Source organism: Cnephaeus nilssonii (genome assembly GCF_951640355.1).
Source record: "Cnephaeus nilssonii genome assembly, chromosome: 6".
NCBI lineage: Eukaryota > Metazoa > Chordata > Mammalia > Chiroptera > Vespertilionidae > Cnephaeus > Cnephaeus nilssonii.
In genome coordinates, this window is record NC_137077.1 from 50019320 (window position 1) to 50038543 (window position 19224).

At 48.1% G+C, this 19224-nt stretch overlaps 1 protein-coding gene across 1 annotated transcript; it reads right to left on the reverse strand.

Annotated features, from left to right (window-relative positions):
- Positions 1–4677: 4677 nt before the first annotated feature.
- LOC307101337 (keratin, type II cytoskeletal 73) lies at positions 4678–14449 on the reverse strand (the record flags this gene model as incomplete). Its single annotated transcript, XM_079774178.1, has 9 exons — positions 4678–4928; positions 5669–5703; positions 6659–6879; positions 7262–7387; positions 9761–9925; positions 10663–10758; positions 11427–11487; positions 12288–12502; positions 14003–14449. The coding sequence occupies 9 exons, from the start codon at positions 14447–14449 to the stop codon at positions 4678–4680; spliced, it is 1617 nt and encodes a 538-aa protein (XP_079630304.1).
- Positions 14450–19224: the final 4775 nt, after the last annotated feature.

Sequence of the window (19224 nt, forward strand, 5' to 3'; positions counted from 1 at the left end):
ATAAATCAGTTATTTAAAAAAAAACTAGAGAAGAAAAGAAAGGAAGGCTGTTTTAGTATCAGAAAGAGAGGAATATATACTTGAAGAAACACTGAGCAAGTTATCTCCATTTCACTGTTAAATCAACTTAAGTTTCCTATATTTAAACATACTTACAACATCTAAAAACATGAAGATCTAAGTATAATAAATATACTGTGCAATCTGATCTGGTTTATGGCAATATGCCCAGGGATACACTGTCAAAACCGAAGGGAGAGTGTTTGCCTGGACTTGAGAGCATGTGCCAGCATCGTCCCAGCTCTGCTCAAAGAGAAAGAATTCTCAGGCTGGTGACCGCTGTTGGTATCTACCCAGGAAAAGGTTGTGCCCAAAACTGTTGGTGCTCACCAAGTGTCCTTTTCGCCTCCTTGTTTCCCAGCCTCCTTTGGGATTCAGTGGGGGATTTGGTCCCGTTGAATGTGAGTGGTATTGATCAGACTGCACAGTATATATATATTTTTATATTTCTTATTGATTTCAGAAAGGAAGGGAGAGGGAGAGACATAAAAACATCAATGATGAGAGAGAATCATTGATCAGCTGCCTCCTGCACACCCCCAACTGGGGATCAAGCCCGCAACCCGGGCATGTATCCTTGACCAGAATAGAACCTGGGAGCAGGCTGATGCCCTATCCACTAAGCCAAACCAGCTAGAGCCACAGTATGTTTATTATACTTAGATCTTCATGTTTTTAGATGTTGTAAGTGTGTTTAAATATAGGAAACTTCCAGGGTGAGGCAGTTAGCCCATGTGCCTCCTCTTTTCTTTCCCCTGTTCCTGTAGCTTTGCAGGCCATGTGGGCCATGTGGTGGGGCTACAAGAGAGAAAAGCCAGGTCCCTGAGACACCCACTGGGAGAACCATGTAGGAGAGCTGCCCCAACCTGCCTTGGACTGTGAGTGAGAAATATCAAATAAGCCATGAGATTTCAGGGTTTGTCTGCTGAGGCAGTCAGTGTTAATCATCTGAATCCAAGCATAGAAGTTGGAGGGTAGAAATATCTCTTAGTAGCCAATGCTCTTTATCCTTAGTTCATGTCCATCACATAATCTGATCACTATTAGACCTTCTCTACTTCCCTTCTCACTTAGCTATTGAAACAATACTCTATCCTAGCAATACGAAGAGTGATGATAATTACAATGGTTTAATAGTATACTATGTGCCATTCACTGAATTAAATAATCTACACTAATAAAAGAGAAAGATGCAAATTGACTATACTTTTACGACACCCACCAGCCAATCAGGAGTGAGTATGCAAATTAATTTGCATGCACAGGCACCGAGCGGCCAGGGGTCAGGATGCTTGAGTCGTCGCCATGGCTCTGGGCCTCTGGGCAGCATGGGAAGGCGGAAAGGCGGCTCCGGGCCAGAGCAAAGGTGGTGCCGGCAGCCAGGGGAAGGAAGGTCCATTCTTGCATGAATCTTCGTGCATTGGGCCTCTAGTTATTATATATTCTTTCATTAAATTTAATTCTCATGACAACTTTATGAGGAACTACTATTATTAACCCCTTTTTACAGATGGGAAAACTGAGGCTCATGAAGCAGAAATATCTTGCCTAAATCACAGTTCGTAAGTGGCAGAAGAGGACTCAAACCTGGGTCCATCTGACACCCAAGATGTTAGCTTCTCCCACAAGCTCCACAACACGAAATGCCAGCTCCTCAGCAGAATTGAAAGGGCCTCTCTTATGTGACTGCTTCCTGGGGAGCCAGCTCCAGGTGCTACCCTCCTTCTCCACCTGCTAACCCTCCTCGCCTTCCACCTCACACCCTGGCAATCGTGACCTATTGTCACCATGCTAGTGCTTCTGGCTACAATGCCCACTCCCTCCTTTTGTCTAGGCAATAAACTTTATCCTCTGAAAATGCTGCACATGGACCTCCTCTGTCCAGGACCTCCCTGAAGAACCCCACTCTTCTCTGCTTCGGTATCTTCTTTTGTTGCCAATATCTCACTGTGGCAGTTACATTTCTTATAGTTATGTCTCCATGAAGGGCATGGACCAAGCTTATATATCACTGTATCCCTATCACTAACTCATGCCATGTACATGATAGATGACAGTAACGTTCATTGAGTTTACCACAATTTCTTCATTGCCTCCAAGAGTGTATTCCCTGCGACTAATTATTCTGCCAACCAGTTCTCCTTTGGGCAATAAGTCAACTAGCATATTATCCTATATAATAAAAGCCTAATATGCAAATTGTCCCCTAGGGAGTTTGACTGACCAGGTGTTCGACCGCTCACTATGATGTGTACTGACCACCAGGGGGCAGCACAGAATGAAGGAAGGCCATGGCCAGCAGCTGGCAACCAGGGGAAGGAAGGCCCCAATTCGCTCTGATCGCTGGCCAGGTCTAGGGACCCTACCTTTGCATGAAATTCATGTACCAGGCCTCTAGTTTATAATATGTTCTCTTTAAAGTTTGAATTTTATGAATTGCTTTGCTAGCAGCTAAACCCCTCTTTCAGTGAGCTAATGAAGTTAAATTTTACTTTTTGTTGTTTTATTACCTGTAGCACATCTACAATGCAGCTTTGTGGCTGATTCATGTTCTTTCTTCCCCTCATGTTTGTTTTTTAATATCCACACCCCCCACACACCTCCCCTTTGGCAACCATCAGCTTATTCTTTATGAGTCTGTTTCTGTCTTGTTTATTCATTGTTTTATTTTGTTATGTCTCATATATAAGTGAGGTCATGATGGTATTTGTCTTTCTCTGACTTATTTCACTCAGCATAATACCCTCTAGGTCCATCCATGTTGTTGCAAATGGCAAGGTTTCGTTCTTTTTTATTGCTGAATAATATTCCATTGTGTGTGTGCGCGCACGTGCACGTGCCATATCTTCTTTATCTATTCACCGTTGATGGACATCTAGGTTGTTTTCATGTCTTGGTTATTACTAGTACAGCTGCAATGAGCATAAGTGTGCATATATCTTTTTGAGTTAGTGTTTTTGTTTTCTTTGAATAAATACCCAGAAGTGGAATTGCTGGATCATATGGAAGCTCTGTTTTTAATTTTTAATTGCACCAATATACAATCCCACCAACAGCATTCCAAGGTTCCATTTTCTGAAGTCAAGTCTTTGAGCCAAAAAGATTAAGGACAAGATTCTGTTTCCACTAACCTTTATTAATCATGAACTTTGTACCAGGCATTGCACAAGACATCCTCATATTGTCTTATTTTAGCCTTACAATGATCTGGGGGTACTATTCTGCCAATTTTATAGCTAAAGAAATGAGGCTTCAGCTGATTGCAAGCTATGCTCATGATTCCCAGTTACTTGCAGAGTCTGAATCTGAATTCAAAGCTATTGACTTGAAGTCTAGGACTCTCTCTGGACCCACCGTGATCCTGTTCAGATGCCTCTGTGAGCACAGCCTGAATGTGTGCCAGCCTCTCACTTGCCCTTTGTATCATGTTGCATCCTGGCAGCAGCAGCATCATGGCCCGGGGACCCATGAGAAGTCTTCTGAGCACAGAATGTTTTGGAAGCTGAGTGGTGTGTGTAACAGAGATGGCTCTATGTTTAAACACAACTCAGACACTTATACATTCACATCCATACTCAACCCACTGAAATGGCAACAAGGACCAAGAAAACATTGGTTATTACATTAAAGACAATCTACCTTTGGCCTTTTCTGGAATAACAGTTATAACTTGAGCCCAGGCTTCTGGAACTGGCCTTCTGCTACCTCTTGACCAGTTTGAAATCTTGCCACAAGTATTGGCTCCCTATCCTTGCTGATAATCTGAAAGGTCTTAAAGATTACCCATTCACTGGAGCATTGGTGTGAGGAAAGCATGACTTAGAAGGTGCATCTGCTGGTGTGATGGGGAACAGAAATGAATCCTGAGCATCACAAAATTCAGTGGAAGTGATGGTGGGATCTGGTAGTTGTGCAAGGATCTCTCTCACTCAGATCTAAAGATACTTTGGGACTCTTTGGAGCACACTGGACCTCAGATGGCCCAGGCTCCAGGTCATTGACCTTCACGAGGCCTGAGATGAGGATTCCCTTAGGAAAGAGAAGCATCCTGTTCCTGCATGAGTTTTATAAGTTTATTGGTGAGACACGAGAAGCATGGAGGCAAGGTCTGAACAAGGACAAGAGCCCACATATTAACAGCACAAATGCCTTCATTGGTGGGAGAAGCCTGCAGGGGTACTCCCAGCTATAAAATCTGCAGGGACCATGCAAGGTACAATGTATAACCAGATGTTTCCCCTGAGCTGGAGTTGCTCTCACAGGAGACAGGTCTCTCAGTGGGCCTTCAATCATATGTACCCATGGAGCACATGGCCAAATAACTCCCTAAACCAGGGCATGGAAGGGGCAGTAGGAGGATGGGGGTTACCTTTGAGAGAAAAAAATCCTTCCACTGCAAGGAGAAGGATTCAGGAAGTGGAAGCCCAGTTAAGAGGTCTCTTGGTACAGAGGCAGAGGATGGGCTAGATTCTAGAATCCCGATTCTACATTAAGAAAGACTAAGGCAGAGAAATGGAAGAGAGGAGATGTCAGTGGCAAAGAAAACCAAGAGGAAATGTGACAGAGGAGTTTCCTGTAGAAGGGAGTCCAGGGCAAGGCGGACAACTGTCTTTCTCTTTATCTTGTGGTTTTCTTAGTGGGTGAACTCAGAGCTGAGGTCTTCCCAGAGGGATCCTTGAATTCACTTGCACTCCCCAGCCTGGTTTTGGCCTCCCCTCGAGGGCTGCAGTTTCCACTGCCAGTGACACAGCCTCCAGACAGCATGCCGTAGCCAACAGAACTGGGTCGGTAGCCATAGGTGCCTGGCCCGCTGAACCCGAAGCCGGCTCCTGTGCCCGCGGTCCCAGCTGTGGAGCTGCTGATGACTGCTGAGGAGGATGGAGGGAGAAGAGATAAGTGTGTGTCCCAGAAGAGGAGTGGCACTGAGTCCCCTCCAACTTCCCAGTCCCAACTAACTTAAATGTCTCCTCTTTAAGCATATACTTCACATCAACTGTGGACTTGAGTTGAGTGACTCACACTCAATTCCTGAGCAGCTCAAGCACCAGAAGCAGCCCAGATCCCATAGGACCCCCAAATCAGGCAACTTCTCCTTCTCTGAACAAACAGAAGTAGCAAGGACTTATCCTGAAGAACAGATGATGGCCAAGCAAGTCTCGCATCTAACTTTAGAATCCAGTCTTTTTTTTTTCCAAAGAATATCCTGATTGGTTCATATAGGGGAGTTTTGCTGGCCTGTCTTAGAAGGAAATGGAGCTGAAGCCTGTAGGGTCAGCATTAGAGCTGGTGTGCACAGTGTGTCTGTGCCTGATCTCCACTCTCAGTGAGTAGATGTGATTCTTCCTGCCCCCCGGCTTCCAGGCTTCCATCATGTGCAAATGCTGAGAGTTTTATCCCAGCATGGGAGAGATTTCAGGGAGGGGGGTGGGGGAGGGAGAACCAATGTGAAAGGTCAGGAAGTGATGGGAACAGAAGCAGTAGGTCTCAGCTGGGAGGTGATTATGACAGTGGAGCTCGGGCTGTTCCATGGGGTCCTGGTCACAGGCACCCACTTAGTTTGTGCTTATTAATGGACTAAAAGCATTCCCCCATAGTATGAAATACTCACAGATGCTCACAGAGTTGGTGTATTCTCCAGACATCCTGCACGGAGAGAAAAGTACAGGTGACTCCCTCACATGGAATCCGCGCTACCCTCACCACAGCCTGAAAGCCTCAGCCAGACTAGCTCATGTCCAGGCACACATTGCACCTGTGTATCCCTAAGCACCTCCCTCTCCATCCTCAGTCTACTCTCCCCACTTCAGAGACTATGAACTTGCAGCCTTGGAGACCCCAGTAGTAACACCAGCTCCAGGGGCCCTCCTACCAAGTTTCTCTTTAGCCCACTTTTTTTATTCCTAAGAGGCTACGGCCTGGATAAGTACATGTGGAAATAGCATCAGGATTTTCCACTGGTGGACTAACTGTATGATTTTAGGACCAGTAACCTGTCCTCAGTGAGTCTTTTGTGTAAAATGGTGCTAAGGTAGAACAGGGTTTTTTAAATGTCAGTGCTTCAGGTACCACCCTCCCAAGTGTTGCTATGACCATGTACAACTCATGCTGTTATATAGCTAGTATTTTCACTGACTCTTCTTTTTATACAAAAATTCATTTCTCTTAAAAGGAAGTGTCATATCACCAGGATAAATAGACAACCAGTACCTACTATCTGACCAAACAAGAACAAAGCAGTAAAATCAAAATAATAAAAATTAAACAATTTAAAAAAAAATTGTGGCTAGATGTGTTGTCTGCCCAGAGACTGAACCTGGATCTATTCTCTTTATTAATAGGGGTATTTACAAGTGGCATGGCAGTGGCAGAGACATAATAGCACCATGCAGAGACGGTCTCCAGTCTGAAGACTAGAACAAGAAGAACTGTAAAGGAAATCTCTGTCTCATCTGATCTTGTGCTATTTAAGGCTACGTGGGTAACCTAAAAAGCATCTCCAGCCACTCCATCAGCCTGACCCCCACACTCTGGGAAACTGAGTCAGAGATTACAAAAGTTCTTCCAGCTCTAACACTCTAAGATCCCTCCCATCACCCACCTGCACTCCTCGCCTTCCAGCAGCTTGCGGTAGGTGGCAATCTCTATGTCCAAGGCCAGCTTTGTGCTCATCAGCTCCTGGTACTCCCTCAGCATGCGGGCCAGCTCCTCCTTGGCCTGGTGCAGGGCAGCCTCCAGCTCATCCAGCTTGACCCGGGCATCCTTAAGGGCACAGTCGCCCCGCTGCTCGGCATCAGCAATGGCCGTCTCCAGGTTGGAGCACTGAGGGACAAGAGGTAGCATCCCCCTGAGTTCTAAGGCACCCTGAGCCTCACTTCACCCTCCATCTGTTCACAGTGGTTGGACCCTCCTCTGTCCTTGCCCACATCCTAGAGCAAAGCTGCACCCATGGTGTTGGGACTTGTCAACCTGGGACTGTGAGAGGTGGTATCCTCAGACTCTTGGCTTTCTGAAAAGATGCTTCCAATTGTTCCCAGACTTTATTTGGGAGCTAAGTGTGGGGGTTGAGAGCAGGGGTTCTATTTGAGGAATGGGGTCCTGAGATGGAGAACCAAGAGAAGGAGAGCAAGCAAGGGGGAGTATATGTGATGGGTAGGCCACCCCTCCCTTGGGAGTGAGCCAGGAGCCCCTAAGACCCCTTCACCTGTTTCTTCACACTCTCGATCTCCGAGCGCAGCCTTTGGATAAGCCGGGTCAGCTCTGAGATCTCGTTCTTGGTGTGTTTGAGGTCATCCCCATGCCGACCAGCTGCCAGCTGGAGCTCCTGGAACTAGAGGGAGATGGGCCAAAGCAGGGATTTTGACTCAGGGATGGGTGGGTGTCTCCAATTTCACCAGGCCTATCAACCTCCCACTCAATAATTGGATTTATTTATTTTTCTTAAGCACAGTTGCTCTCACTGATGGTTAGATTTGGCCATCAGGACTGTTGAAAGTCTCATACTCTCCACACTGAAATTTTATAACACACAATTCCAATTATGGTACTCTTCTGCCTATAGCCCTTCCAAGTCAAGGTCAAATTCAAACTCCTAGTATGGCATCAAGGTGCTTTGAGATCTGGCATCCACCAGCTCCTCCATACTCATTTCTCACAGCCTCTGCCCATCACCTACCTAGCTTTCCACATGTGCCAAATAGTTCCATGTCCCCTCAATATGCCACATACTCTCAAGTCTCTAAGTCTTTGCATGAGCTTCTCCCTTCACCTGAAAAACCCTTTCCTATCCATTCTCTCTTGTTCCTTAGCTGGCTCCAACTCAGTCAGTACAGAATCACTACCCGCAGGATGCCTTCCCTGATCCTTGGTTGGGTGCACCATAGCCCCTGCCACACCAGTTCATAGTTCTTACCACACTGTGCTGTGATCACAGTTTCTAAATCTTTGCCATCAGACTCAGAATGACTAGAGGGCAGGCACCTTTTTTTATTATTTACTTCTGAATTCCTAGTACCTAGCACAGAGCCTAGCTAGTATTCAAAGAGGTCTGATGAATGGAGGGATGAATGAGTTAATGAACCAAAGAGGGAGCTGAAGAGCTACCCATCTATATTTCCTGTGACTTCCTTCCCTTCACAGTTCACCTGGGCCCCAAGCTCCTGGCAATCTTGCTGGGCATGGAGGAACATTTTGTGTATGAGTGGTAGGGATAGAATGACTATATCCTAACACTAGTCATGAATTTTGGATCATCTACTTTTTGGGGATTATTCCTGCCTTTGATGTCATCCATTGGATAGTCAACAAAGAGTATTCCATTTCTACCCCATAATTTGGCTTAAGGGAAACACAAAAACGTATGATATTCAAACCTCTAGTGTCTATGCATTGCTTGTCTCTGTCCCTGGGTGCTTGGCCTTGCCAGTTCTCTCATATCTGGCCCCAGCATGGCCCTAGATTCAGGATTCCTCTTCTGAGGCTCTGGAAGGCAGGGGTCTTCTCTCTATGCTCCTGTGTTTTATCTTTGGGGATAATCTTAGGACAAAAAAATGCTATGGCAGAACAGATGGCCTTCTCTTGCTTCTCTGCAAGGCTGTGTGAGCACAATCTCCCACACTCTGGCTGGGACAGAGGCACTGACTCCCCCAGTTCTGACACCATGCAGTCTCCTGAGTGATTAAACCACACAGCCATCCCTGACCCTAGCTTGCAGCAGAAAAGTCGAGGGATTTGGGGCCTGGGGACTTGAGTTGGAACCTTCATCAAGAAGCCCTGGACTGTGGTGTCTACCAGGCTTTGAAAGCCTCCCTTCCTCCCATCCCTGCAGGCCAAATCTTTCTGTCCCTAGGGTAGCAAGGAAGGGGGTGGGGATAAACAAGATAAAGAAAGTGCAGATTTCCCTTGAGAAGGAGCCTGATAAATAGCAAGGAACAATTAGGAAATTGCCATTTAGATCTGAGAAACCACATTATCTGAAGAATTATCTTCCCACCCACAACCTATTAGAGGAGTTAAGATCTAAGGGACTCAAACACCCCCTTTATTCTTGGACTTGGACTTGAATGAAAAGGTAGGAGTTAACCTAATCTCAGATCACACTAAAGAGACCCCTTAATGTATTATAATTAACAAGGGATTTGAGATGCTAACTGCCCATGTTTTCTTCCTTCCCAGACGCAGTTCAAAACTCTGCCTGCCCAAGTTGTTCCTGACTTGCCCCATCTGATCCTAGTTCCCTAACCTCTGCCTCCCCTGCATTCATGACTCTGTGCCACATTTGTTTGCACTCAGCTGTGTGTGTCCTCCCATGGCTGCCATGGTCTAGGTCAGTGGTCGGCAAACTGTGGCTCGCGAGTCACATGCGGCTCTTTGGCCCCTTCAGTGTGGCTCTTCCACAAAATACCACGTGCGGGCGCGCACGTACAGTGCGATTGAAACTTCGTGGCCCATGAGCAGAAGTCAGTTTTCGGCTCTCAAAAGAAATTTCAATCGTTGTACTGTTGATATTTGGCTCTGTTGACTAATGAGTTTGCTGACCACTGGTCTAGGTGGATCCTAAGGGCAGAGCTTCGTCTTCTCCCTTTGGGCTTCCACCAGTGTCAAGGAGAGTGTATTGATCCCAGCTAGTGTGTGAGCCATGGTGGGTCATGGAACTGGACCAGAGGTCTTAGAACACTTGACTCTGGAAGGTATGCAGGCTCACCTTGGTCTGGTACAGGGCCTCAGCCTCAGCCTTGCTCTTCAGGGCGATCTCCTCATACTGGGCGCGGACCTCATTGATGATGCTGTCTAGGTCCAGGTTCCGGTTGTTGTCCATGGATAGGATGACAGACGTGTCACTGATGTGGGATTGGATCTGAGCAATCTCCTGCATGGGAAACAAGGAGGCATGAAATATCTTGTGAGCAGAGGAAAGTGCCAAGGTGATGGCCCTATCCCAGCAGGGGAGCCCCCAAACCCTCCAAAGCAGATGCAGCTGTATTCTCCAAAACATATAAAAATGGAGCTTACCAGCCCAGAGGTTCCAACACCACACCTAGAAACTGCTGAGTGGGTTTGAAGCAGCCCAAGTAGAGAACAGCCCCCATGTCTGTCACCTGAGACTGGTCAGAAGTAGAAAAGGTGGAGGGGAAACAGCCTGGACACCACACAAGAGACACTAAGGACACCGCAGCCCACAGATGCTTGGCCAACAGGTTGAGGCTTGAAGCCAGATTGTCATAGAGTCAGTAGAAAGGTTTTGAGGCCTCCCCACCTCTATCCCTAAGGATTTCTGACCAAGACCTGAGGAAATGCCCCAAGTGACAGAGAGAAGATAGGCAAAAATGAGAATGTGCTCCGCTGAAGATCAGTGGGAACCCCTTAAGCACCCCCGGCTTCCTGGAGGATGTGAGAGCAGGGCACTGGAGCTAGGCTGGAGCTGATGGCATACATCATTTGAAAGTATGAGGGTATATTTCACTCTTGCCTTGGATCTACAAAGTTCCCAGCATCCAAATACTAGAGACCTGGGCTCTTAAAGTTACTGATGAGTAAATAACTGCTCATTTACGTCTGTCCTTCCAGAAGACAAAGTGAGTCAGGGGTGGGATGGGGGAGCCTTACCCCTTCGTACAGACACTTGAAGAACTTGATCTCTCCATCCAGGGCGTCCACCTTGGCCTGCAGCTCCACCTTGCTCATGTAAGCCGCATCCACATCCTAAGGGAATCCAGGGACCACCTGACATCACCCTTCTTCAAGTCCAGACAGCATTCTCCTGGGAACTGGCACCCCAGCACTGACTTTGTGATGAGCTGCCCCAGGGAATGGAGTCAAGACCAAGAGGGCAAGAACCTGACTTCCACCCAGGACTCACTGTGAGACCTTAAACAAGTTATTGGTGCCTCTGGAACTCCTTCTGACCCATGCTAAAATGGGATCTTTTTATTGCCTCTATTTCTCAAAGAGAAGGTACAGGAGAGAGCCCTACCCCCCGCCTCACACACACATACCCACAAATACCCACAGTCTGTCATTCATTAGAGCAGAGGGCAGCAACTGCAATTTGTCAGAGGCAGGCAGAGTTGGAAGGCAAACCTATAGCCCCTCTCAAAGCATATCCTGTTCCCAAAACCAAAGTGGGCATGACCTGGGGATTGACTATCCATTTCTATGCTCCTGCCCATTTACACAAAACACCAAGGTGTTCTAGATAAACACCAAGGTGTCCCAACATGTCCCAAGCAACAAATCCCTCCGTCTGCTTTGGCACTTCAGCTCCAGGCCCTTGTAGGGAGCACAGACTTCAGTTTCCTCTCTGATGTCACCTCACCCACCCTCCACACTCCACTCCTTGGGTAACCGAAGGATATGCACCCCCTCCTCACCTTCTTAAGGACCACAAATTCATTCTCAGCAGTTGTGCGCTTGTTTATTTCCTCCTCATACCTGCAGGAAAAGCATCACAGTGAGCAGGGTGTGTGTGTGTGTGTGTGTGTGTGTGTGTGTGTGTGTGTGTGTGTGTGTGTGTGTGTTTTCATTATGAAAAGAGAAAGGACATGCTCATGTTGTATATCTTTTAATAGGTATTATTCTACATCTTTGCAAATCTGTCCAACTCACTAAGACTATTTGTTAAGCATTGTGGGCAGGGTTTGAAGCAATCCCCACCCCCCTGGGCCAGGTGACTAGATGGTTTAGGGTCTGAATTTCCTCTGCTGTCTGGAGAGTGAGTAGGTTCTTCCTCCTCCCATTCAGTGTCCAAATCACAGGAACATGACACTGTCTTTCAGCCATGATTTTTGTGTCTGACACCCCTACCAATAACTCCACCTCATCCTGGGGAAGGAAGAAGAAGCATGGCCCAAATGTCCAGGACCTGAGGGAAATGAAAAAGGAAGCCCAACAGAAATCCAAGCTCCCTGGTATGTGGAGGAGTTTCCTTGGAACTTAGAGTCCACTCAGGAACCAAGAGGCTGTAGGGCAGGCACACATGAACTCTCTCGAGTGAGGAAAGGAGAGAACATGCCCTGGAGGTAGTCTCTGTCAGGACAATCCTGCCGCTTTCCAAGAGGCTGGGTGTCCCCTGCCCAGCTTGCTCAGCTGTCATCTTGCCTGGGCAGAATAGCTCAAGCTGGGTCACTCCCACCTGAGCTCAGTGCTTCTGAGACCAGAGGCAAATGTCCCAGTGCCTGCTGGGAAAACCCAGCCCAGGAGGTGGTCAATGTGGGTGCAGGATCCTTGCTCACCTCTTCTTGTAGTCCTCCACCACATCCCGCATGTTCCTCAGCTCCGAGTCCAGCCTCACCCTGTCCCCTGACAGCGTCTCCAGCTGCTTCCGCAGGCTGCTGATGTAGCCCTCGTACACGGGCTCCAGGTTGTTCTTGCAGTTGTTCAGGTCCAGCTGCTGTAGCAGCTCCCACTTGGTCTCTAGCACCTGGTTCTGCTGCTCCAGGAACCGCACCTGGAACCCAGATCAACAGACACTCAGTCATGGGGAGAGGCTGTGTGTTTCCTTTTCTGGATGGTAGCTGTGTTCTCTTATGCTGCATTAGCTTAAAGGGAATGCCTCATGCCCCTCCCCACCCAGGCCCTTTGTCTGACTCGGGAGTTCTCTTTCTGGGAGCACCCCATACCATCAGGAGGGGCCTCAACATCTTTATTTCCCTATTATCAAGATATGTCTCCTCTGTATCTGTCCAAACCTGCTTGGACCAATGTCAGTGGTCAGCCTTGGCCAGTGCTGACCTTAAATATGTAAACTGACCTGTATTGGCCTTCATGCTCCTGGGTGGCTCTGCTCAGATACAGTAGCCTGGCCTGTGCTCTGCCTACTCTCTGTCTCCTCGGTCATGGCCTTTCCCAGCCCAGCCAGAGGTCGGTGTTCAGCTGACCTGGGGTCTCAGCACCTCCTATGTTGCTTTCATGTCCAAATCTATGATCTCAGAGCATTTCCCCAGCATTCTCAAGTGGCAGCTTAAAAATATTATATCATTTCCTTGCAGAAAACCCTCTGGTGGTTCCATATCAACTACAGAGATAGACCAAATTCCTTCTTATGCTCTTCATAATGGGCCCAGCCCCTCTTCCGCCATTCACGTAACATTCACACAACCCAAGGTGTCCTGCTCTCCAGACAAGTCCTTCATGCTGCATGCGACTGCTCCCTCTCCTATGTTGCCTTTCCCCACCTCTGTCTGGCAAACTCTTCCTCAGGTTTGACCCCCCTACCCCGCTGTCATGTTTGGGAAGCTTCCCCTACTCCCCGAAGCTCAGGAAGTCTACTTCCCAAGATGCTCCTACCTCTTTGTTCATCAGTGGCTCTCAAACTTCAGTGTGCATCAGCATCACCCTGGGGGCTTGTTAGAGCTGCACATTCCCAGGCCCCACTCCCAGAGTTTGTGGTTCAGTAGGCACGAAGTGGAGCCTGAGAATGAGCATTTCTAATCAGTGCCCAGGTGAGGCTGATGCTGCCAGTTCAGGGACCATTTTTGGGAACCTCTACTCCAATACACTACTGATCCCCATGTGCCTCGCCCTGGGGCCCGCATGTCCATTTGGATGTATCACAGGCTCTGAGTCTGTCTTCTGACCAGAGTCTGAGCTGGTCTGGGAGCTAGGCCCTATGGCATTCTAGACATCCTAGGCTTCCATAGACCTCTCCATTGTCTGGCTTCTAAGTTTCACGTGCCATCACTCTCCTACTTCTCAACTCATGCCACTGTCCCTGCCTCCAGGAGACCTTCCCAGACTAAGCTTTCTAGCTCCTCCCGCCCCTCTGGCCACCCTGACCTCTCAACACTGATGTCCAGGATTCGTCCAGTTCCTCCCTGCCCTGTCCTCGGCGTGTCTGCATCCTGGAAAGGAAGCCTGTCTTCTTCCGCCTCAAACTGGGAGCCCCCAAAGACAGTAAAGGTGGAAGAACAAAGGGGCTCTACATTCGGCTTTCTCCAGAAAGACCCACCTTGTCGATGAAAGAGGCGAACTTGTTGTTCAGAGTCTTGATCTGCTCCCGCTCCTGGGCGCGCACTTTCTGGATCTCGGGGTCCAGCTCCACATTGAGGGGAGCCAGGAGGCTCTTGTTGACAGTGACCTGAGAGATGCCTCCTGGAGGGCACAGAGATGGACAGGCGGGCCCCAGGGCCACACTGCCAAACATGCTGCCAGCAAAACCGCTGGCCCGACTCCGGCCAAATCCATAGCCCCCTGTTCGCCCGCTGCCACTGGTCACGTTGTAGGAGATGCTCCGGGAGCCCCCCAGGCTGTAGAGGCTCCGGCTCCCAAAGCCTCCGCTGAGCCCTTTGCCCCCTGCCCGGAAGGAGGGCGAGCTGCCCCCTGAGAGCACAGCGGAGCAGCCGCTGAAGCCCCCCTTGGCGGCAGCTCCTGTCTTGTAGGTGAACTGGCGGCTCATGCTAGAAAATCCAGAGAGCTGGAATAAGAAGCTAATCCTCAGCTGAGATGCAACTCACAAGCCTGAGGTCTTGGTCTCCCCCTTTATAGGGCTTGAGAGGGAGCCACTGCCTTAATTTGTGGGTTTAGTTTGCCTGGGAGCAAGAAATCATTTTCTCCCAGCAAAATCAGAGATGCCACGTAAATAACTTGAAAACCCCCAAAGTGATGGGCTTGCAAGCCTTGCTCATGTAATTTGAGTCTTATCTAATCAACCTGGGGTATTTAGCCTGGCCAAATTACCCCTAGAAAGATCTTGGCTGGGAGGTTTGTCACAGACTCAATTGCCCTTCCCCAGGGAGTGAGAAGGGGAGGGGTGGATTGCGGGGGTGCAGAGCGGAGACCTTTAATTGACAGTGTCATCTGTGAGAGATCTCACGACTGTACCAGCATCAGATGGGCTGCTTTAGGGACCGCTTTTATGTGGTTAGGAGGAGACTCCACGACCGAGCTTCCCAGGGTTCCTAGAGATAGTTCTCATGGTGGCCAGGACCATGGGTGATGAGCCAGGACTAGGAAACCAACCCAGCCCTCTGGCTGCCAGCCCCTGTTGTGTGCTCCTCTGTGCTGGCCAAGCTGCCCTGCACACACTGACTTTGCTCTTGCCTCTCCCACTGCCCTCACCCTTGACCTTGAAATAGTGGTATTGCCACCATTCATGGTAGCTGACTCTGGTGCAGTGCTTTATAGCATTAAAAAAGCTCCTGGCACACAGAAGCTCACTTAGCCCACTTGACCTGGGGAGGAGCTTGATGATCCACATTGCACAAATGGGAAAACCAAGGCTCAGATAGTTGAGGACAATGAACATTTCATGAGCTCTTTCTCTGTAAGAATCTCAAAGGATACAAATTTCCCACAAAACCTAGGTCCAGCCTTGAGTGATTCCCTTGGATGGTCTCTGTCTCCATATTCAGAGAGGCCTTCCCATGCAGGCCTTACTTGTCTGCCCAGACTGGCAGACAGCCATTCATCTCTTCAGTCATTCATCTATCCACTCATTTAACAAACTTTGGTTGAGGTCTGACTCTGTCCGGGGTACTATGCTAGGCTCCAAGGTCATAAATTATAAGACAGTAACCTAGTTTACAATTCTAGGATGAGGGAAGACACTTAAATTTCATTAGATCCTTGACATTACCAAAGTATTCACAATTCCCCAAACCCAAATATATTCATAGTACATAATTGCCTCCATAAAAATGCAATTACTTCACTAGCCAGAGTGCTTGAATGAACAGCTCGCCAATCCCTCTTATCTATTTCTGTGCAGAGATGATGGCCCCATCTTGTAGTATACTAGCATTGTATATTTTAACACAATAACATTACCTCTAATACTGTTGTACCAAGAAATTGCCAAATTCAACCTTCTCTTCTTTTTTTAAAATATAAAATAGCTATTTTAAATTAAGAATAATCATTTTCTTAGTCTCAATTTTGCTACCAGCAATGCACTTGGCAAACTTTTCAGAATTTTTACATTAGACACAAAGGATTTATCCCTTTGCAGTTTCTCCCTAAGGCACGAGTTAAGCCCAACAAAGCTGTGTGTGATGACGATGTTGATTGTTCCAGCCAGAATCACTCCCTAATTGGCTCTCTTGCGCACACCAGAGTCAAGGGAGACATGAGTCAGACCTGTGTCTCTGCAGAACTGCAAACTGCTGTCCCAGGCCTTCAGATCGCTCCCTAAGGGCTGAAAGCAGGTGCTCATGTGGTGAGGGCCAGCTCAGCAGCGTGCTGTGTGAGTGTTAACGTGCAGCTAGCCCCTCGCCCCACATGGCCTTCACTTCCCCTCTCTCACCCTGGCCTTCTCTCCTTGTGAACCTGCTATAAGGCACCCTGGAAACATCTGGTCACTTGTCAATCCAGCCACTCCTATCTCCCTAGCCTCCCCAAATTGCACCACTTCTCTGCACTCATTGAGAGTCTGTACCTGTGTTCCACATGTGTGCCATTCTTCCCCGGCAGCGTGGAAGTTTCTTGAGAACAAGTCCTATGCTCCTAGTCCTCTTTACCCACTGGCCAGAACCATGGGGTGAGGGATTCTCAGAAAGTCTTAGAGGGTACAAAAGGCTCTTAGGAGCCCCCTGGAATCATCCCCCCTAAGGACAGAACCCTTAGCACCTGTGTTTAAAACTTTCTTAAGTGACTTTTAAAAATAGTGGGCCATTACATTTCACATCCTGCCACAGCTTTCTACGGGGTGGGGCGGGGGGTGGGGGGAGGAAGGGCTCAACACCAGGTAAGCCCTTATTAATCTTCACCCTATCAAGGAGGTACAATTAATACACATTTTTACAGGTAAGGAAACTGAGGTACAGAGAGGTTAAGTCACTTGAACAAGGTCACACAGCTGGGCAGTGGGAATGGAAGCCAGGCAGTCCACTGTAGAACACATGCACTTAACCACTGCGGCCTGCAATTTTTAAAAAAATAATCCATTTCCCCAACTCTGGGACTATTACTCAAAAAGTCTGGGGCAGGGCCTGAGCTTGTAGAGTTTCTAATCCTTCCTCACACTTCTCTCTTTGGAGCCTGAACCCACTCTTAGGGGCTCTGTCTTTTAAGGTTAAAGTCAGGAGCATTAAATAATTTCAGCTCACATTCCATTGTCCAGAACTTAGTTTCATGGTCAGAATTATTTGGAAATGTAGTCTTTAGGTGGGTAGCCAGGTCTCCTCTACAATTTCTATTTCAGTAGCAAGAGAGGAGAAAGGACACTGGGGAACAAACAGCAGGCTTGGGAACACTCTGTCTGCTAGGTAGCCACCCTTGTCCCTGTATCATTCATCCACTATTTAAAACTACGCAATGGTGTCCAAATCTCTTGAGATAATGCAGCAGCAGGATGACCAACCATCCCGGTTTACCTGGGACTGAGTGGGTTCTCAGGATGTGGGACTTTCAGGGTTCTTTTTCATAGCTGACAGTATTGCAAATGTCCCCCTTGACCCCCTCTCAGGAAAACCGAACAAGTTGGTCAGCCTACCCAGAAAGGCTCTCATCTCAAGATCTGGCCCAACCCACCTCTCCTACTATTTTTCTCTCCAAGCTCTGCCAGGCCTCACTTCCTTAAAAGAGCCCAAAGAGCCATGCTCTTGTCAACCTCCTTTTCATTTATTCAACTTATAGTTATTGACCACCTACTTTGGGCGTGGCTTCCTCACTGGGGATAGAGCACCTCTATCTAAAACACTCCCTGCCCACGCTAACTCCTCCTCATCTTTCCAAGTTCAGGTGTCAGCTTCCAAGGCTCTTCATCAGGGAAGTCACCCCATCCGCCTGGTCTGGCCCTTGCTCCTGACATGCCAGAGATAGCACTTACATCACTGCTCTCTGATTGCACATTCACTGGCCTGCCTTCTCGGTAGACAAAGTTCTAGGTCACCTTTTGTACCTGTGTTGAGAACAGAGTCTGGCACATAGTAGGTGCTCAATTAATGATTATTGAATGAGCTTAGGGCTGGCTCAGACAAGTAGCTATGCCCATCCCCTCCCTGGCCACCTTCTCTCCTTTAAGTGCTCATGACAGGGAACTGATGACCCCTCCCAATCCAGGACCGCAGGACTCCAGGGTGTGTTGGGCTGGAACTGCTTCCTGGGCGAAGCTGGAGACAAAGAGGCAGAGTTGCCCTCCCAGCCTGAGCCCACAGGCTGCTGCTGCCACTAAACACCCTCTGGCCATTTACCTGATAATAATCCTTATAACAACCATAGCTACACTATTATCCCTTAATTAGGCAATAATGATTCCAGCTTGGCTGCCAAGTAGAGCTCAAGAACCTAAAGTTAATTATTTTAAAAATGCATCTTTCCCAATAAAGAGAAAAAGTAAGGGACATTTTTGCCTACCTTCCAAAGCTAAATAGAAATGAGATGCCCTTCCACCAGCAAGATAACTGAGTGGGGAGAACAGTGAGTGAGTGTGTGTGTGTGTGTGTGTGTGTGTGTGTGTGTGTGTGTGTGTTGCAGGACGACAAGTGGGAGTGAACAATATTCATGGCCCACCTGGTCAGTGCATACACGTTCCCAAATGGATGAATTTCCAATGGAGAAACAGGACACAACATCTCCATGGAGAGTAGGGCCCCAGGGCTCTCTTGATGGCCCTTGTAGCTCAGCAGGTCACACTAGACATTTATTTCACATTGAACTCCATCAGGAGTGTGGTCCTAACATATATTTGCTTCTCTTCCACTTTTATCCTCATCCCTGGAGAAGGGGAGACACATGAACCCAGACCCCTCTCACGTTGTTTTCAGGTGAATGATGCACACTGGCTTTCCCAGGATGAGGAAACGGGGTGGGGCCAGGCTGGCATGCCTGCACCCTGCAGATCCCCATAGGCCTTTCTCTCCCCTCCTCTCTGTGGTGGAAGCCTGGGGCCCTGGCCTCAGTCTATGGGCACTGGCTGTGTGGTCTTGGACAAGTTGCTTCTCATAGCCTCATGGAGGGGATTTGAGTAGAAAGTTCCAAGGTTCCCTTTGCATCTAAGATCCTATGCTCACCTCCAGGCTGAGTCCCGTGGTGGAGAGATGTCTTTCCCATAGATTCACCCAGGTTCTGTGAATCTATGGGAGGCAGAGTCCTAATACCCCAGACTGGATTACAGGGGGCTTTAGAAAATCAAATTGGAACAAGTTCCTGATAACCCATGGCTGCAGATTATGAGTATAACTGACAAATTGGAACAAGTATAACTTGATAACCCATGGCTGCAGATTATGAGTA